This window comes from Oryctolagus cuniculus, chromosome 4 (assembly GCF_051225735.1).
Source record: "Oryctolagus cuniculus isolate XC-2025 breed Fujian yellow rabbit chromosome 4, ASM5122573v1, whole genome shotgun sequence".
In the NCBI taxonomy this organism is placed as follows: Eukaryota; Metazoa; Chordata; class Mammalia; order Lagomorpha; family Leporidae; genus Oryctolagus; species Oryctolagus cuniculus.
In genome coordinates this window covers 64,766,152-64,787,500 of record NC_142870.1, presented here as the reverse complement: position 1 = coordinate 64,787,500, position 21,349 = coordinate 64,766,152, and the positions used below count along the sequence as shown (strand labels likewise).

Genomic DNA, 21,349 nt, shown 5'->3' with positions numbered 1-21,349 from the left:
AGGCCAGAAATCCCAGCCCTGCTTGGCCTGGTCCTGGAGCTGTTTGGCTTTGTCCAGGAAAAGTATGAATTTGGATTTGTACCTGTCTAGTCTGATTGACCCAGAGACAACATTCTTCCTGGAACATGGCACAGATACCCCCCAGAGTAGCAGTTAGCATGTCCAATATTTCTTTCTTTGATAACCTTTTGTGACTTCCACACACCCTCTTCAACTTACTTGAAACATTCCATCATTTCCATTCCAGTCTAGCCATCAGGATTCTTACAAACCATGTCCTTTCCTTATTTAAAAAGCTCTTTCCTTTTTAACCCTTCTTACCAACAACACTCTTTACTTCTAAACGTTTCTTACCAAGCACACATTTCTATACTTGTGATGTTTTCCTTAGAGCCTGGTTGGCTCTTTCTACCTTGCCGGAAGACTGAGGTCTCCATGCAAAGTGAAGGTGCCTTACAAATCCCTTGTGTGATCTAGAGCTCTGTTTAAGGCAATCAGTTCTGCTTACTGAGCAAAAGTTCCTGGGGGCAGAGCACGCTTCAATAACGTGCCATGCCGTAACTGTTGCATACCCTGAGAAGCAGGTCCTGTCTGACAAAACTGTTTCTGTCTGTGAACCAAACCTCATCTGCATTAGTCAGGGGGCTGTCTCTTGGGTCCCTTCTGCTGGCATAGATCAAGTCTATAGTCTCAGTACAGGAGTGGAGGGGACCACTTTCCCCTGGAACTGGCATTACAGTAGCCGGGTTTAGAGTAGAGCAATGCCTTATTTTTACCTGAGGGTTTTCTAGAAGGAGGACCTGATACATTAGTATACTACTATCTGTGAGCCAGTGAGAGCCCTTTTTCTCTAATAGAAAATTTATTTGATGTGAGGTATAAAGGGCGATATTTTGCCCCAGTGTAATTTTAGATACCTCCTCTGTCAGCAAGGCAGCTGCTGCTATCATCCTTAGGCAGTTGAGCCCATCCTTGTGCAACCATGTCTAAGGTTTTAGAAAGGTAGCCCACAGGTTGCTTAACAGGTCCGAGATCCTGAGTTAACCCTCCTAAGGTGACTCCCTGCCTCCCAGTGAAGTACAGCTGGGAGGGTCTCTCTGGGTTTGGCAGTCCTAGCACAGGGGCTTTAGTCATAGCATCCTTTAGCTGAGCAAAGGCTGTGGTTTGCTGTTTCCCCCCAAAGGAGGGGGCTCTGCTTTGGCTGCCTGTCGAGAGCCTGGTTTAGGAATTGTGCTGTTTCCCTGTATCTAGGAACCTGATAGAGAAAACTGGGACTGCCTGAAGTTTGCAGAAGTAGGAATTTGCTGCATGGCCCATATCCTCTCTGGGGCAGGTCTTCTCTCCCCAGGGGTGAGGATAAGGGTTAAGTAATTAACACTCTAATGGACTAGCAATACTTTGTTTTCCTCTGGATACCTAGTAGCTAGTTTTGCTAGGAAGTTAAGCCAATGTACAAGACTAGAATCTCAGGCTGGGAAAGGAGACAGACTAACAAATCATTTACATTTAACCATCTACATTATGGACTATTGTGCACCCTCCTCAAGAGATAGGCCCTTTAAGTCCTCAGTGAGGACCTGTACAAATAGGTGCAGGACTATCTGAGTTAGCTATTACTGAAAGCCCTGTTTTTAGGAACTGGCAGGGAGGGCTTTCTAAGCTTAATACTATTGGATAGACTTTTAAGGCCTGGCTGGGTGTGTGAGGCCCAGACCTATCCATGGTGTGCTGGAAGAGAATTGAAAGAGATGCAAATCTCCTTTCAGGGAGGCACCCTGTTGACTTGCATTACATGGCTGGACTAGGAGGAGAGCTGAATAGGAGGCTGATAGAAATAGGCAACTTGCGTTTCACTGACCCTAGGCCATCCCCTCAATAGCAGTGGCTGGAGCTGGAAGCTGGGCAGAGGCTTGGCAGAGCCAAAGGCTTTTTAGCTCAGGGCCACAAGGTCTGTGGTTCTGAACCAGGAGTCCTTCGACACCCAGGGCAGTTCCAGTGGCCTTGCTCTTGGCAGAGCTGACAGAAGGCAGTTGCTGTCATGACAGCTGCTTGCCCAATGCCCTGGCTCCTTATATCAGCAAGTTTGGGGTGCACTGGCCTTGCTGGGTCTTCTTGATGGCAGATCACCATGTAAAGCAGCCATTGATTGGCCTGTTGCCTATCCTCTGCTGCTAGCTTGCTCCTCGTTCTCCTGGTCTCTAATAAAGTAGACCAAGGAGGCAGCCTCTATGATGCCAGTCAAGGGGGTGCTCAACCCAACCCTGATTTCTGAAGCTTTCTTCTAATATCAGGGGTGGCTTGAGTTAGGAACCTATCCCCTAATATGGCATTTCCTACAGCAGAGTCAGGATCTAAATCACTATACTTATCAAGACCCTCTTTGAGCCTTTCTAGAAAGGCAGCTGGATTTTCCTGTGGTCCCTGTTCTATCATTGATAGCTTGTTAAAGTTCTTTGGTCTTGCCTTACTGGCTGCCCTTAGACCTGCTAAAGGACAAGCCAGCATGTGGTCCCTACTTTTTCTTCCCTCAGGGGTATTATAGTTCCATGAAGGTTCCTTAATTGGGATTGCTGCCTCCGCGATTTAAATTTTATTTAAGGTATACAAATTTCAACAATAATATATTTTCTTTCTTTTTTTGTGGATCTCTTAATTTGCTAACTTATTAATTCCATAAGCATTTACTAGTAGTCATATTTCACAGTTCCTGAAATATAAAATTGAGGAAGTGAGTTTCACAAGCTACGACAACAAATTTATAAGAGTACAATTTACTATTTTAACACAGAGAAAATGAGGCTTGAAACACTGGTCATTTTGTGTATTGTAAGACACAGAAATGCACTCAGTAAACACCAATGGGTAACAACACATCACTCTCTTTTCAGAACTCTTCTTATTTGTCCTATAGTTTGACTCTAAAAGTAGCTTGTGTATTTATTATTATGGAACATTTCATGTGAGAAAAATTTATACCAGCTGCCTAATAAACAAGGCCAGATTGCTGGCAAAGTAACATAAGAAAAAGATGAACAACTCTTTCAACAATAAGTGGTATTTTAAATTTTATCCATTGGGCACTCTTTCTGTATTGAAACTAAGGTCTGACAAAGTTGTCAATAAAATCTATACCTTGGTAATTAATGAATGTTAAAAAGTGAACTATGTGACAGAGATATCCACTTATCCATTAGTATAACTGTGGTTTGTAAGCACGATCTGACTATCTGAATATGATTGAGTTTTCAGCATAATAGCAAGAAGCAATTATTTGGAGCAAACACCATTATTAGAATTTCTGTATAGGAATGGAAGAAGACCATGAGAAAACAGCAGAAGATAAGGGAACAAAAAAAGACTTAAGAATTACACAAATTTAAAAGTGTCACATACTTATACAGAAATAAGCTGTATTAACCAGGACATGTATTCCTGTAACAACATCATTAAGTCTCTGACATTTATGACACAAAACTGCTACTCAAATTATGGTCCATGAAGTCGGGCCAGTCTACAAATTTTGTTACTGATCTGGAATGAAATAAAAAGTTTGCAACAAAATGGAAACCACTATATTACTAAGCACACTGTTTACTTCAGCTGACTTTTTTTTTAAATAGTATTTCTCCTTTTTGATGAAGAAAGAAATACACTGATTTACATTCTAGGACAAGCTCCTTTTTTTGAGCAGTGGGAATACCCAGTTTGTGAAACAACTACTCTTGAGTATCACTGACACGAAGCACATGGCCCAATGGAATAAACCATATTTGGGATGTTACACAGATGATGTCCTTTTATTTACTCCAAATTTATTAAGTTCTGAAATTCACAGTCTTGGTTATTCTCTAACTTTGTAACACTTAAAATTCATCTGGCACATGGATGCCACAATGTATCAGATGGATAACAATGTTATCAAGCTTCACCCATACAAACATCTATCGGAAGTTAAATTAATTCTTAATTAAATATTAATGTTTTGAATTTAGATGGGATGAAGTTCAGTAAAGTCTCCAAGGACCTCATGTAAACAAAGCAATAAATGTTGGGTATTTCCATCAGCCTTTTTCAGTAACTCCAAAATCTTTGTAAGATACTTACTGATGATTTTTGCATCATTCCTTGAGGGAGTTTGATTAAGCAACTCAGGTACATTCACCATGAGGAAAATAAATATTCTGTATAACTTTCATAATCACCCGACAAAGGTACCTCTCTATTTAGTAGTAATTCCCACTCTTCTGTTTCTGCTACATCCACTGGGTGCTCCCCATGCTTATTAGCTTGAAATGGGTTTCCAGCATGACGAAGTGATAGTTTCACTATATCTCTGTGCCCATTACTAGCAGAATTATGGAGTGGAGTGTCATCATATAATCCTTGTGTGTTAACATCTGCTCCAGTTGCAATATGGATCTTAGCAACATCATAATATCCAACATTGCAAGTTTCATGCGGTGGTGTCCAACCTGCAAAAGCTTTCATATTCACATCTGCTCCTAAACTTATTAATTCTTCAACTTGTTTCATATTTCCTCAAATAGCTGCCATGTGCAAAGGAGTCTGTCCATGTTCATTTGTTTTATTAACTTTATCTCTTTGTTGAGATGAAGAACTGGGGTTTTCTTCTGGGCTGGTGCTGTTTGTGATAGATGATTTAGTGTGGAATCTGGACTGTTGTCTCTTGCTGTGATCTACACAAAAGTGCCATCTGCTTGTGCTCAGAGTGTGGAAAACCAAAGGGAATGCTAACTGGTGTTGATTTCTTATTTCCAGCTTCCTTTTTATGGTTTTCTTCTTTTCTGGACCTTCTTTCTCTGTGTCTGAACCTTGTTCTTCGCTTCTTGATGGGCTAATAGTAAAAGGAAGTTGACACTTCATGGATGATTTCTCTTTCATCTCCTTGCTCACATCACTTCGGTCGATTTTTAGAATTTTTCTATAAGATGCAATCTTTTCTCTTTTTTTTAAAAGATTTATTTATTTATTTGAAAGTCAGAGTTACATGGAGAGAGAAGGAGAGGCAGAGAGAGAGAGAGAGAGAGAGAGGTCTTCCATCTACTGGGTTCACTCTCCAATTGGCCGCAACAGCCAGAGCTGTGCTGATCCAAAGCCAGGAGCCAGGAGCAAGGAGGTTCTTCTGGGTCTCCCATGCAGGTGCAGGGGCCCAAGGACATGGGCCATCCTCCACTGTTTTCCCAGGCCATAGCAGAGAACTGGATTGGAACAGGAGCAGCCAGGACTAGAACCAGTACCTATATGGGATGCCAGCACTGCAGGTGGCGGCTTTACCCACTATGCCACAGTGCCGGGCTCCTACTCTTTCTTCCTTATGACTTCTCTACCATTTTGCTGTCACTGTCAGAATTTTCACTCTGAATTGGTTTTGTGATTAGGTACATAGGATGGTACTGCTGCAGGTGGAATCTCTTGTATAATACTGGGAAGGGTACACTTGATGGCTATCATTGTGAGGTGGGTTGCATTGGTGGGTACTGTTGTGGCTGTGTGCCATTCTGAGAGTTTACTACACTATCTTGTAGATAGGGCAGATAATTATCCAAGTACGAAGGACTAGGATCAGGAGCAGGAGGTGGAGGACAGATAAAGTGGGATGCGCACTCTGTTGTGCTGGATATAACTGAGAGCCTTCTGGTTCCATCTGAAGTGGTTTGGTGACAGGTATTGGAAACAGATCTGTTGGCTCTTTTGGAGAGAGGTACAGCATGTGGAGTCACAGGTAAGGCACAAATACTTTCAGGGACGGATTCTAGCAGTTCAGGAACTTCTGCTAAAGGCAGGCCCACCTCACTGAGATGACCCAACAAGGCAGTCAGTGGTCTTTGGAGATCCAGACGTTTGTTCATTTTCTGAATTTTTTCCACTTCCTCCTATGAGTGGGCAAATGTACGTTGGCCCCACAAGGCCATCCTTCTCTCTGCTTCGTATCCCAAATAAGTCGCATATTTGTTATGCTGTGGAGGCTGCTGTTGATCTGCTCCTTTTTTGCTATGGTTCTGAGTATAATCAACTAGCCCATGCACCACTGTACATACAGCACCCAACCCATTTTCTAGCAGTTTCCAAGTAGGGGAAGGGGCATCTGGACTAGGGTTAATGCTAGCCAACAGCTCCAAATGAGGTCTTTGTGGGTTCCAGTTTACTGGGTCTCCAGTGTGCTGGAGAGCAATTGTTAGTTCCCGAACACTCTGTGCAAAAGAGGCTGAGGTCTGCAACTTATTAATAACGGGCTGTGTACGAGATTTGTGAGATCAGTCTCCATAGAGCAAAGAGGATCAGTGGTCTGCTGCAATTCATAAACATGATTCCATAGCAGCCTGCACTTTCTGGGAGTCTTTCTGGAGCTTTAAACATTCTAAATTCTTCTCTCAGCTGCATCAAGGAAGAATCGTCATCATGTTTCATGACTTTGAAGTGGGGATCTCTATAAAGGAGCTGAACAACATGTCCAATGCATTTTAGAAGCTTGAGGAAACCGTGGTTCCAATCTTCACACCACAAACAGAACTCATGTTTTTCTTGACAGAGCAGAACCATCTTCAAAACCAGTAGAACCATTTTTAGAGCTTCCTTCTGCATTGCTAGTGCAAGGAACCGGTAGCCTCTGGCCCTAACTGCTGCTCAAAGAGTAAAAGAGTTGCTGAGGATTCTGGTGCTAGAAAAAGAGCTTTTTAACTGTTTATTCACCTAAAGATGGAGCTGCTCTCATGGGAGGAATCCTGCCTTCTCCTACTGTTGGCAGTGGAACAGAGTCACACAGTTTCCTCCGCACTGGGGGACTCAGAATACCCTGAGTAGTACTACTCAAACCTATTCCTCTAGCGCTGCTGAGTGGTCTCAAGCACAATGCTAATTCTTCTGCACACTTCTTGGCTCCTTCATAATACCCACTATGCAAAGTAATGGACTGTTGTTCAGGCACTTGAGTACCCACTAGCTGCAGCAATGCTGAGTTCGTGGCGAGGAGCTCAGTATCTGTGTTGACAGTGGTCTGGTTAAATGGGCAAGCCTTGAGGTGGAATTTATTCAGGCACACCTTGCAGACTGTGTGGCTGCAACCCAAACTGATGAGCTTTTAAATCTGTTTGTTCAAAAATCTGAGTACAAATTGGGCAGGAGAGGAAATCCTTCCATTGGAGCTTGTACAGGCATTGCTCCTGGAGTCACAATTCGCTGACAGGTGCACAAAAATCTAAAGCAAGATTCCACTGGAATTAAAAACTTTGAAAAAAGTTTACCTTTTTTTTTAATCTTCCATAGATACAGTCAACATGCAGTGTGAAATATAACCACGCTGGTCCAAGCAGCAGCTCTTCTCATCTCCAAGTGCCCACAGCCACTGCTGCTGCCTCTGCCTCTGTCCCTGTCCTAGGCCTTTGGACCGTGGCCCACCGCCACCACCAGCATCACCTCTGGGCTTTCGTCAGCTGCCACTGAAGCTGCTTGTGTAGCAGGGGCCATCTTGTTGGTCCACAGCCTCTTCCTCCTCTCCTCCTCCTCCTCCTCCTCATCCTCTAGCATCCCTTTGCTCTGTTGATCTTATTTTAAAGTCATTGTCCCAAGCTTTCCTGATCATTATCCTGTTTTGGCACCACTCTACTCCACCCCTGCATTGTCTCCTCTTCACTTTATTACAAATCTCTTAGAGATGACCTTTCCAGCAAAACAAGTGATCAGAACATCCAATTGACATTTTGCTTGTTTGTTTAATATCAAGATTCTCCCCAGGTCAAGAGTTCTGTTGCTTACTTTCTAACTGGCCTTCTTGCTTCAATTTTTGAACTGTAGTATTTGTGAACATTTAGAGTGATCACTAGGAAGCCTAAATTCATTCACAGAACTCTACCACTTAATACCTGAATACCTGACTCTGGTTTCTCACATCCTGTAGGATACATTTCACATTTTTCAGGTTTGCATTCAGGGGGCATTGTGATATGACTTCTTTTTATGTTTAATTTATTTATATGAGAGAGAGACAAACAGAAGGATAGGCAGTTAGAGGGAGAGAGAGAGAAAGGTAGAAAGGGAGAGAGGGAGAGAGGGAAGGAGGGAGGGAGAGAGATAAAGAGAGAGAGAGAGAGAGAGAGGCAGCTCTCATCTGCTGTTTTACTCCATCAGTGGCCAGGGTTGCACTGGGACTTGATCCAGGTCTTCCACCTGGATGTCAGTAATGAGCCATCACTGCTGCCTCCCAGGTCTGTGTTAGAAGGCAGCTGGAGAATGAACCGGCATTGTGGTACAGCAGATAATAAATCCACCACTGTGGTAGAAATTACATATGGCTTCCTTCAGTTTTCCTTTGCTTTCTCTCCAATCTGTCTTGTTAGAGAGATTGGAAAACTAGAAACTATGCTTACACACCTTAGCAATGGTGGTTCTGGGTGTGAAAAAGATCCCATCAATTGAATTTCTCCTCCTCTTCCTCTCCCCATCCTTCTTATCTCTCTTTCTTTCTTTCTTTGATTTTATTTATTTATTTGAGAGGTAGAGTTATAGACAGAGGGAGAGACAAAGAGAAAAGTCTTCCATCCTCTGGTTCACTCTCAAATGGCCAGAGCTAAGCTGATCTGAAGTCAGGATCCAGGAGCTTCTTCCAGGTCTCCCATGTGGGTGCAGGGACCATCTTCCACTGCTTTCCCAAGCCATAGCAAGAGCTGCATTGGAAATGGAGCAGCCAGGACCCAAACCAATGTCCATATGGGATGCTGGCACCACAGGAGGAGGCTTAGCCTACTACACTACAGTACTGACCCCTTCTCCTCTTTCTTTAAAAGTTTATTTATTTGACAGGCATAGCAACATAGAAAGGGAGTGACAGAAAGATAGAGATCTTCTCTCCAGTAGTTTGCTCCCCGAAATGGCTGCAAAAACAGGGACTAGATCAGGTCAAAGACAGGAACCAAGAACTCAATCTGGATCCCCAACATGGTTGGCAGGGACTCAAGTACCTATCATCATTTGATACTTGCCAGGTTCATTAGCAGGACACTGGATTGAATGTAAAGTAGCCAGGACTGTGACCTACACTGGGATATGGAATGTGGGCATCCCAAGTAGCATCTTACCCACTGTGCCACACTACCCATCCCTAGACTGCCTTCTATCAGAAGTCAGATGCCTCCCTCCTCCATTATGTTCTTTTCCTCCTCCCTCACATTGCCTCCCATGCCCCATCTCTTTCTTTATGGTTTCAGGCATGAAGGACATACAAAGTGACTGTTTAGAGGAAATAACCGGTCTTAGCATCCCACCATCTGGAAGCAGCCTCAGCGATATCTGGAGACACATGCAGCACCGGCATCTGCTGCTTCTCTGAAGCTTTGTGATGTGATCCAGAATCAACTGTGCAATAGCCAGGGGTGGGGGAGGGGTGCTGATTTCAGCCCTTTCATCCCTCCGAGAAGTTTTGTAAATACCCACTTCTCTAAGATTTTATTTATTTGAAAGTCAGACTTACAGAAAGGGAGATATTGATCCTCTATCCACTGGTTTGCTCCCAAAATGGCCACAATGGCCAGAGCTGGACCAGGACAAATCCAGGGGTTGGGAACCCCATAAGGGTCTTCCACATATGTGGCAGGGACCCAAGTACTTGGGAAATTTTCCACTGCTATCCAAGGCACATTAGCAGGGAGTTGGATAGGAAATGGAGCAGCCAGATCTCGAATTGACACCCATATGGGATGCTGGCATTGTAGGCGGCAGCTTAACTTGCTGTGTAATGCCAGACTATTTCTTTTTCTTATTAAGTTATTTATTTACTTGAAGAGAGAGAGAAAGGGGGAGAGAGAGAAGGCAAGAGGAAGGAGAGAGAGTGTGTGAGAGAGGTCTTTCATTAGCTTGTTCACTCTTCAGATTCCACTCAAATACCCACAACAAAGGCTGGGTCAGGACAAAGCCAGGAGCCAGGAACCCTATGGATGGTTCTCCCACAAGGATGGCAGGAATAGAAGTACTTGGGCCATCACCTGATGCCCCTGAGGCACATTGACAGGAAGCTAGATGGAAGCAGAGGTGAGACTGAATCCTGGGCATTCCATATGGGATCCAGTCATCTCAAGCAGTCACTTAACCCACTAGGTCAAAACTCCTGCCCTGCATTCTGTTTCTTTGTACTTGAAGTACAAGAAATGGTAGTTTCTGTTTGCTACATGGAAAACTAATTCCCTTTGCCTCTAATAACCTGTAACTATTTGAAAGCAAGAGAAAGGTTTTTCCATTTTTATATTCATGGGACATACCATAGAAATGGCTCTTACCAGATAAATGGCTGATTCATCAAATGAGTCAATAATGATTCCAATTATACATCATTCCCCATAGGGTACGTTACATAATTTAAATAACTGAAAATTAATTTTACCTTAATGCACAAATGCTTCTTCTGGTGCTCTTACAAGCTGACCTTGTCTATTTCTGTGCTTCAGTCAAATGATTCTGGTTATTATATTCTGTATGCAAATGTCTTGCCCTGCCTCTATGTTCTTATTCAGATGGCTGCTCCTGTCTGAAGTGTTTTCCTTCCTTTCTTCTACCACACATTTACCGCTTCTAATAAGAAAAAGCTTAAATTTCTCTCTCTGTAATAATGATTCTTCTGTTGATTGCCCAATGATGGGAAGAAAGTTTGCATTTGGTGTTCTGTGGCATAAGATTCACCTCTCTCTATCAGATAGAATAATTTTGGTTACAAAGAAAGAAAATCCAATAATAATAATATAAACAAATAAGATTAATTTTTAGAAAAGTTTCATTATTTTTATTTGAAAGGCAGAATTACAGAGAGACAAGGAGAGACAGAGAGAGATTTTCCATCCACTGGTTCACTCTCGAAATGGCCACAATGGCCAGGGCTGCATCAGGCTGAAGCTGGGAGCCAGGAGCTTCTTCCAGGTCTCCTATGTGGGTGCAAGGGCCCAAGGACTTGGATCATCTTCTGCTGCTTTCCCAGGTGCATTAGCAGGGAGCTGGAATGGAGGTAAAACAGCTGGGATTTGAACCAGTGCCTATATGGTTTGCCAGTTCTGTAGATAGCAGCTTAATCCGCTATGCCACAGCATTGGCCACATAAGGGTTAATTTTAAGTTTTGTTTCATAACAAGAAGAAATCTGGAAGACAGTGGCTGCTGACTTTGTTTGGTAATCCAAGAATGCTTGGGAGACTTTCATGTCCATGAATCTCTTGACTTGGCTTTCATCAATAAAAATGACACCCAAAGATCCAGGTATTGTGCTTTCAGGAAGACATATGAATGAAGAGAGATTGAACCAGCCATGCCTTTGCCTTTTATCAGGAGAGTAAGAGCCTTTGTAGAAACCACTGAGTACATGGCTGCTTTTATCTTACTTATGAGGACTGGATCAGATGTCCACCACTTGATTCAAGAGAGTACAGGAAAGCAAATTACCAGCTTTGAGACCTTAAGAGAACTGGAAATGTCTAATAGGTTAGCTAACTCAAAGTAATTATGATAGTTTCTACATTATCTAATATCATCACTATTTTGGGGCAAGCTCTAGGCCTCACATTTTCCCACAGTCTTTAGAGGTACATAGAATTATGCTGCACACCTGGGTATAAAAATACTCATTTGTATGGATAATTAAGAATTGATGTTATGAAAGTCCCACTGTTGTCTAAGAAGGAGTAAATGGAAGAGATGAAGACACACTAATGAAATTCAGTTTTACACACATGAAAAAAACATTGAATAGAAAGGGTTAAGTTGCTTTCAAAGACATCTTCTCAATGGAAGGTCATGGACTTCTTTCATCATTATCCATTTAACAGCATTTGTTTTCTGTGTTTATTATAATATGCGAGGGTCACTTCTTAATTATAGATGTTAAGACACGGCATCCTGTTGTGGATAGTTGGTTCAAATATCGATTTATCAGCTTTGTCTTAAGCTAAAACATGCTTGTGGTGGTAATGAGATGGTTAACTAAATACAAAGGAAAGTGTTGTTTGAAAGATTTGAACTAGTATTTGTTTTTTTTTTTGTTTTTTTTTTTTTTGTTTTTTTTTTTTTTGACAGGCAGAGTGGACAGTGAGAGAGAGAGACAGAAAGAAAGGTCTTCCTTTTCCGTTGGTTCACCCTCCAATGGCCAACGCGGCCGGCGCGGTGCAGCTGGTGCACCGCGCCTATCCGAAGGCAAGAGCCAGGTGCTTCTCCTGGTCTCCCATGGGGTGCAGGGCCCAAGCACTTGGGCCATCCTCCACTGCACTCCTGGGCCACAGTAGAGAGCTGACCTGGAAGAGGAGCAACCGGGACAGAATCCGGTTCCCCGACCGGGACTAGAACCCAGTGTGCCGGCGCCACAAGGCGGAGGATTAGCCTAACGAGCCGAGGCGGAGGATTAGCCTAACGAGCCGAGGCGGAGGATTAGCCTAACGAGCTGCGGCGCCGGCCCTGAACTAGTATTTGTGACTATAGCAAATGTGTTACAAATCTAAAATGTTTAGTTAGGAAGATGCTGAAGGGTTTCTTATCCCTAACTGGCTCACCTGAAAGGATCACCATGAGATGATCATAAAGGCATTCTCATTTCGTTCTCCCCTCCCAGCCACTCCCTGAGTATTTTTGTTATGAAATAAAGTTAAAATGAATGAGTAATGGTTGAGGGAGATGACACAACAAGGAATCCCCCCAAAAGATGCCCTGAAGAGGAATGAGATTTGCACTTGTGATGGGAGGAAAGCTAAGCACAGCTGAAATGGGCAAAGGAAAAGTGTTAAGGTGGACAGTGGGCAATGGTTCTCAGGCCTCTTTTTGAGCACAACTAACAGATCCTCCTCTGTGTCTGTCATCCGGGCTAATACATACTCTCTAGTGCTTTGTAGCTGACCGCTTACAGTAGAATAGGCCTGGCTCAGATTACTGGAAGGAGTGCTTCCCTGACATTCTTTCCTCTGGTACAAATAAAATATTACAGCCTTTTCTAATTATAGGCTAATGGCTCTGGTAACCTCCCAATAGTGAGTTACTTTGAGATAGCAGCTGGAAACAGGGGTAGTAAAATAAATCCAGAAGAGGCTTATCAAACTTTTCTTGCTCATAAAATGAAAATAAAATATAATATTTGTGAAACTTTATGGAAGTAAAAATGGGGAAGAGAGCACAAATTGCTTAGTAAAGAGAACTTTGTTATCCAAACATCACCATATCAGCCACTGTTAAAACAAAAATGCAATCAGGAAAATGACTCAAAATGTTTATGTGTACTTCCAGTCTTCAAATTAAAGTAGAACTTCACGTTCCTTTGAGTTGCCATTCCAATTCTCTTCCTCTCCTGATTCCTATAAATGTAGGAGCTGATGAATTCCTCTTTTGAAGTGGGATGACTACTTTAAAATGAACACTTTTTTTCTTTTCTGAGAATTTCATTGCCTACGTAATGCTTGGAAATCACAAGCTTGTTCAAGTTCTTTATTCAAAGGATGTTCTTTCTGACTGTAAGATGATAATGCAAAATGTTTGCTGAGTACTGCCAAGTTACCTTAGTTTCCAAGTCAAATAATTGTAGACACTGAATCAGAGTTTGAGCATTTCTCAGAGGTCAACCAGTTGCCCACAAGTAGACCCTTTCCATACAGCATCCTTGACAAATCTTGTCCTGGGTTTGTTAATTCAGAATTCAGTTGGGTAACACCATTTGGTCAGGTGGTCTACACAGCTTTTAATATTTACCTTCAACTCCACTCTTTGCACCTTTTATCTGCTCAGTTCTGTCTTTTGGAGCAATACAGAACATCTAGTCCTTGAGCCAATCCTGCTGTAAATACCAGCTGAGAGTGAAAACAAGTTAGTGACCGCTCCAGGTGGGTATGATTGTACTCATGGAGAAACAAGTTTCCACATTGCAGCCAAGTCCAAATTCTATTCTAAACGTCTTTAGTTCTTTTTATCCTCTGCCTTTTCTTTTCCTTCAAATGGAGAACACATGATCAAGAGACACAGGAAGATGAACACTGGGTTAGAATACAAATCTCCCTTCCCTCAGATGCACAAGGGAAGAGAACCGCCTATTTAGCTCCTTACACACTCTTCCCACACAACCCAGATTCTGTCCATTCTTTTTTTTTTTTTTTTCAAAGATTTATTTATTTGAGAGAGAGAGAGAGAATTACAGACAGAGGGACAGATAGAATGGTCTTCCATCTGGTGACTCCTCAAATGGCCATAATGGCCGGAGCTGGGCCAATTTGAATCCAGGAGCCAGGAGCCTCTTCCAGGTCTCCCACGCGCGTTCAGGGGCCCAATGACTTGGGCAATCCTCCACTGCTTTCCCAGGCCATAGTAGAGAGCGGGATAAGAAGAGGAGGAATCGGGACTAGAACCAGCGTCCAAATGGGATGTCAGCGCCACTGGCAGCAGTTTTACTAGCTACGCCACAGCACAGCACCAGCTGATTCTGCCCATTCTGATACGTATGTGTGTGCAGCCATTAGTCATCAAATGGCTCCATGTTCCTTCTGGGGAGTGATTAAAGCAGCAAGGAATGCAGCACCTGTCCAAGAAAATTATAAAATCCTCAGTTCCTGAAGAGGAGCCATGCTGTGATGTGTCCTCTTCCAGTAGTAGATCCAGGACCATGAGCTCAGAGTCCAAGACGCGCTGGGTGAGCTTTGCCTTGCGCCGCCAGAGGGCGCGTGTGTTAGCAACGCTATGGCGCCGCACGTGGGCGTGGGCGTGGGCAGGGGTGTGTGCGTGGGCATGCGCGAGGACGTCGGCGACCCGCACTGGGTGCAGTCTCGGTGCTCATTTGGGTCGCTTGGGTCCTGTTGGAGAGCATGGGAGAGAAGTATGCGGTGCTGCAGCGAGCCCAGCTGCATCTGGAGTTCATCCACGCCAACTCGTGAGTATGCAGGTGGGGTTGGAGTTGGGAGGGTCTCTACAAAATAGTGAAATACCCAATTGAAAAATACAGTGAACTCGGTATTGTTGGTTTTTGGAGTTATTTATTTGAATTGTGTATGCTGTGTTGTAAACTAACGCGATTGTGAGAATTCTGGGCCAAGAGAAACCTTTCTGGCGCTCTTTAATTGACACTGTGATGGGGCAGGTCTTGGGGCACAGCAGGTTAAGCAATGATTGGGACACCGGTGTCGCGTACTGTAGAGCTGGTTTGGGTACCCTCTATGTTGCTTCCGGTCCATGTTGGTGCTAATGAGTAAAGGAAGCAGACATGATGGCCCAAGGGATAACCCCTCCACCCCACCCCCTTTCAAGTAGGTGAAATAAATAGCATATTTAAAAAGTTAACAGCTGACCCAAATGGGTATTTATCATATAGAAAAACTTCAGTTGGCATTCGTATCCATGAGTTCTATAGCTGCAGATTTAAGTAAACTTGGGGAGAAAATTGCTTCTGTCCTGAGCATGTCAAGTACCCATGGATATTTTTCTTGTTACTATATTGTAAACTGTACAGCACAGCACCTGTGTGTGTAGCATTTATATTGTATAAGGTATTACAAGTCATCTAAACATGATTTGAATTACACAGGCGATGAGCATTGGTTATATACAGATACCAAGCCAGAGTATGTATGGGACTTGAGCATCTCTAGATTCTGGTGTCAGAAGGAGCCCTTGAACCACTACCCCATGGACACTAAGGAGAGACGCTACCTGCAAGTGGAAAGCACGTGCAAGCATGTCCTTGCAAAAATTAAAAATAAGAAATGAAGAAGGAGGAAGGGTGGTGTCATTATGTTCTTAAAGAAGAAACCACTGTAGTGTTCTGGGTGGCAAAGCTGACCCTCCTTCTGGCTGCTTATCAAGAAAGCAGACCATAGAGCAGCCCTAGTGGAAGGCAGAGAGCCCCCTCAGGAGGCTGTGTGTAATCCAGAAGAGAGAAGGTGGTGGCTTGATGCAAAGGCTGTGGCAGTGCAAATTGAGAGAAGCAGACGAATTTGAGAGATTTGGAGAAAGGCTGCACTTGATGAAGGATTGGATGTGGGAGTGCAGCAAGGGGAGAATGAAAAATCATTGTTGCTGTGAGCCATGGACACGTCAGAGGAAGTCTTACTCAGGGTATCTGGGGAGATGGCTTATTTGCCTCCAATTCTCCCTTTCCAACTTTTCAATCATTCTTCACAGAACTGAACATCAACTGAATCCGGGTTTCCAGTGTTATCTCAGAATTGCAATTTGTCCATTGTAGCAGGGCTGGCCATCCCTGGCTTTCTTAACTCTCCATTCCCATGGCTCCAAATCTGGTATATACAATTAAAATTCATGGCTATACTTTGCCATATTGGAAGTGACAGATGAGGTAGGAAATTGTATCATTTGCCTCTGCATTCTATGTTTTTGAAATAACTCCTGATGAGTAAGGCGTGGCAGAGAAAAAAAAAGGGCTTGAAACGTGAGTCACCCACCTTATGAAATGTTTCTACAAAGACTGAGGGTGGCCCCAGAAGCTGAAGTTAGTAAATAAATTACTCTATTTAGAGGGCAGATGTCACTGAGGGAGGGGGACTACACATGGGCCACGTTGACAGAATTAGGCTTGTGCTGACCAGTAGTTAAGTCATTCCCCCTGGTATCTTCCAAGGATTGGTTCTAGCACCTCTGTGGATACCAGAACCCTAGATATTGAAGTCCCTTAGATAATGTGATGTGATAGTTGTGTAGAACTTCCACTTTGAGTCATCTGTGGATTATTTACTGGGCCTGCACACCACTTCCTTCACTTGGATCAGCATAGTTCACAGCATGTGGCAAACAAATTTTGCTTTCTGGGAAACTTTTCATAATTTTTCCCCCAAATATTTTCAAGCCCTGGTTGGCTGAATGTACAAATGTGTGGAACTCATGTATATACAGGGCTGATTGAGCTCCTCACCACAGGGTGGGAAACCTGTGTGACCCAGCCACACCCTCCTTACCTCACCTGTTCCCCCCATGGTACATAAGCTGAGCACAGCGATTTCCTTAGATCTTTTCTGCTTCAGAGTCTTGATGGAAAGTTTCTATTTTGGCTCTGTAAGAAACTCAGTTCTATCCCTCAGGGCTTCATTGAGGCATCCAGACTCCAAGATGTTTTCCCTGACCTTGGTGCTCCTCCTGACCAGCTACTCTTTCGCATCACACTATGACTTCAGCTGCTGATCACCCAATTTGCCATGCCATCATTCTGTGCTTGATAACTTGTGTGTGGTCATTTACAACACCAGACTGAGCTCCAAAGTAGGGCTCAGTCCCAGTGCGTATGTACTGGGACTTGTTAGGCAGCCAGTAAAAAAAATCTCTTGAATGTGCCTCTGATGGCATTGTTAGAATTATTTTTATTTCAATTACTTTCCTGAAGGATTATTTATATATTGAATTTCTGTACCCTGACTGATGTATTTAAAATCCACTAGCAGAACCTATGTTTTAAAGTGCTGATTTTGGGGCAGGCATTTGGCATAGCAATTAAGAATGCCACTTGAGATGACTCCATCTCATGTTATCGTGCCTGGGTTCAAGTCCCAGCTCTGCTTTATTTCCAGCTTCCTGCTAATGTACACCTTGGGAAGCAGCGGATGATAGCCTGCCTCTTGAGTCCTTGCCACTTACCTGTGAAACTCTTAGTGAGTTCCTGTTTTCTGATTTCAACCTGTTTTATCCCCAGCAGTTGATGGCATTTGGGGAGTGAACCAGTGGATAGGAGCTCTCTCTGATAGCTTCTCAAATAAGTAAATAAATTTCAAAAATGAAAATGTAAAGCATATAATTTATACTTATTTTAGGGTTTTATATTTTCTTTTGATTGAAAGACCTCTTTAACACAATAGTATTCTACTTTTTCATTACAAGCTTTAAAGCTAATTTGACTAAGGAGAACTTTGATCAGTATTTGTGTCTGAATTTTAAAATTCCAATATAATGGACACATTTGTGTGTGTGTGTGTGTGTATGTGAAAAATTATGAACTGAGTGATGTCTTGTGGCTTGAGGTATCTGGACTCTGAGACACTGAAGATGATACTTTCTTTTGTACCAATGAGAAGATATGTTGGATAAATAAGTCTTTCTTGCTTCTGTTACCTGTTTACTAAATATGAAAAGAAAATTGCATACTGAATCTTCCCTTATTGCTGTGATAAAGTGGGAGATTGAAACAGCCACATCAAGAAATGAAAAGCAAGCACAGGACCCTGATGGCAGCCTGATCTCACCCAGAAAACCATTCAGCCCTCAGAGTGCTGTGAGTTGTGAAGGCTGTCTGGAGTGTTGTGTTCAGCAACTTGACATTAAGGGTTACAGAAGAGAGTGGACACAGGGGATCCATGTGGTTATTTGAGGAGCAGGTTTTTCAAAGGTGGAAAGATGCTGTGGGAAAATACAGATTTGTGGGCAAACAGAGGCCCCCAGCTAGGTCCTGTGTCTACAGGTGGAGCCTCGTTTCCAGTGGCAAACGGATTTTGATCCATGTTCTTTATAGATAAATTAGCCTTAAATAATATGATTTTAATGAGAAATTCTTTGAAAAAAAATAATTGCATGTTACTTATAAAGTGATCTTAAGAGGTGAGAGTTTGCTTTGATGGTAAAGCCCTTGAAGTCTTTATTTTATTAGGAGTGGACAGGATATTTTGGCAAATGTCTTCTTATCCTAGTGTTGTAGTGGAGAACATCTAATTCAGAATCTTGACTGTGCTGAGCAAGTTGTTTCTAGAATAGCTTCTTAATTGATTATCTGTCCAGAACTGGAGAATATTTGTCTACAAGTATCTTGAACTGTTTACACTGATGACATGCTTGGCTTAACTTTATGTTTTCCCTTTATTTACTCATCAGCACCACTCACAGTTTCCTTTTTGGAGCACTGGCTGAGCTGCTGGACAATGCAAGGTAAAGTTTCTGTGAACAACAGTTCTGAGGGAATTTCATGGCATAAATCTAGTCGACTGTACTTATAGATAAAAAGGTAACGTCATTTCTCCCCCATTTAGAATGTTTTGTGACTTGATTGGCTATTAAACCCAAGTATTACAAGAAAAAGAACTGGAGAGGTGGAATTACTCACCTTTCTTTCATTTGTATTTATGGTAAGACTTGAAGGGCAGGTAAATTGGATCTGTTTTGCTGTTAATGATAATGTAATAGCTGATAGTCATTTAAATGTTTTCTAAATTATATATTGATATGCACTTTGGCGAATTTACAGTTAGGTTTGTGCATTTAATGAAATCTTCCTTTGCTGTTTAAGGAGAATATTTTATTTTATTTTTATTTTTCCCCAAAGAAACCTTTTAAGAAATATAAACTTCATGCATTTCACAACAAAGTACAACTTTAGGGATATAGTGATTCTTCCTACCATACCCTCCCTCCCAACCACACTCCCACCCCTACTCCTCCTCCTCCTCCCACTCCCAGTCCCATTATCCACTAAGATCCATTTTCAATTAACTTTATACACAGAAGACTAACTAAGTAGAGTTCAACAATTTGCACACAAAAAAACTGTTTCTAAATGAAGTCTCATTGATGGGAATTGTATAGGTAAGAAGCAAATAGCTAACTGTTGATCTACTGTGTATCACACATAGCTTAGCACTCCATATGTGAGTATTAAGTATTATCCTTATCACAACACTTTAAGGTACAAGTAATTTTCCTACTTCTACATATGTGGAAGTTGATAGAGATATTACATGGTATATCCATGGTCACACAATTAATATTTGGCAGTTAGAATTCAAATTTGTGCTGTGTGGCTATTGTTTTTTTTTTTTTTTTTTTTTTGACAGGCAGAGTGGACAGTGAGAGAGAGAGACAGAGAGAAAGGTCTTCCTTTTGCCGTTGGTTCACCCTCCAATGGCCGCCGCGGCCGGCGCGCTGCAGCCAGCGCACCGCGCTGATCCGATGGCAGGAGCCAGGAGCCAGGTGCTTTTCCTGGTCTCCCATGGGGTGCAGGGCCCAAGCACCTGGGCCATCCTCCACTGCACTCCCGGGCCACAGCAGAGGGCTGGCCTGGAAGAGGGGCAACCGGGACAGAATCCGGCGCCCCGACCGGGACTAGAACCCGGTGTGCCGGCGCCGCTAGGCGGAGGATTAGCCTAGTGAGCCGCGGCGCCGGCCAAAATTTGTGCTGTGTGGCTATAAAACCTCACTATCCCAGTTTACTGTCTCTGATAAAAGTATTGATGTTCAACGAACCACTTTAACAACTAAGGATCCACTTAGTAGTGTATTTGTAGGGACTTGTGAGTAATTCAATTTTTAGCTAAATTGAATACAGCATTTAACTTGTTTTATATATGTGTTTCCTTGTAAATGAAGGCTTTTTCCTAGCTTTTCTACAGAAACCAAAGTCCACTCATGAAATAGTGTGCAATTATTACATCAGGGACCCGTATTAGTCCTGCTCAGCATTGTGTTCAACTCTAAGCAAAAAGTCACCAGCTCCTCCTTCTTATGAAACTTTCTGTACAACTAGTGAGTCATGGAGAGGGAGAGAAGAAGAGAAAAGAGGACGGCGCTGCGGCTCACTAGGCTAATCCTCCAACTAGCGGCGCCAGCATACCGGGTTCTAGTCCCGGTCGGGGCGCCAGATTCTGTCCCGGTTGCCCCTCTTCCAGGCCAGCTCTCTGCTGTGGCCTGGGAGTACAGTGGAGGATGGCCCAAGTCCTTGGGCCCTGCACCCACATGGGAGACCAGGAGAAGCACCTGGCTCCTGCCTTCGGATCAGCGCGGTGTGCTGGCCACAGTGCACGGCAGCGGCGGCCATTGGAGGGTGAACCAACGGCAAAGGAAGACCTTTCTCTCTGTCTCTCTCTTTCTCACTGTCCACTCTGTCTGTGGAAAAAAAAAGTTTTTTTTTTTTTTTAAGAAAAGGTTGTCTTAGTTGGTTTGGAGAGCAAAGAGGTCAGCTTAGAAGGAACTAGGAGGTATGGGGCCAGGGCAGATGTACCTGGTTAGTGTCTCTGCAGGAGTTCAGCATTGCTACTGTTGTTTCTGCTAAAGGCAGTAAAGTAAGGCTCTTCCTATATCCAGTAGACCTGCCTCATCCACTTGACATCTGTAACTGAAAAGAACACATTCGTCTGTTTTGGCAGCTGATTTTTCTCCTCTGAAGTTGTTTCATAAATTTATTCCACAAAGAGGGCTGGGAAAATCAGAATGTATAAGAAATAGAACCATGGAGACAGTTTATGTAACAGAGGGTGACTAGGTGACTGAGAAAGAACAATTTGCTTCAGACTCATGGGAGTGCAAGAAATGTAATCAATAAAAGAGTTCTTGGAGTCACATTCAGAAACTGGCAGCCCCTTGACCTGGTCTAGTTCGACTCATATTTCCTTGGCTCACAGAGGAAGTTT

At 43.0% G+C, this 21,349-nt stretch overlaps 1 protein-coding gene and 2 pseudogenes across 1 annotated transcript in view; 1 reads left to right on the top strand and 2 right to left on the bottom strand.

The window, feature by feature from the left end:
* Positions 1–4,158: 4,158 nt before the first annotated feature.
* LOC138849522 (ankyrin repeat domain-containing protein 12-like) lies at positions 4,159–5,390 on the bottom strand (annotated as a pseudogene).
* A 5-nt stretch (positions 5,391–5,395) lies between these two features.
* Positions 5,396–7,176, bottom strand: LOC138849521 (roquin-1 pseudogene; annotated as a pseudogene).
* A 7,537-nt stretch (positions 7,177–14,713) lies between these two features.
* MORC1 (MORC family CW-type zinc finger 1) overlaps positions 14,714–21,349 on the top strand; it is a 218,496-nt gene continuing 211,860 nt past the window's right edge. Inside the window, exons 1-2 of the mRNA XM_089330742.1 lie at positions 14,714–14,886; positions 18,822–18,875. Coding sequence (XP_089186868.1) covers positions 14,822–14,886; positions 18,822–18,875 — 119 coding nt within the window. The 5' untranslated portion in view covers positions 14,714–14,821. The remainder of the gene's footprint in view (positions 14,887–18,821; positions 18,876–21,349) is intronic.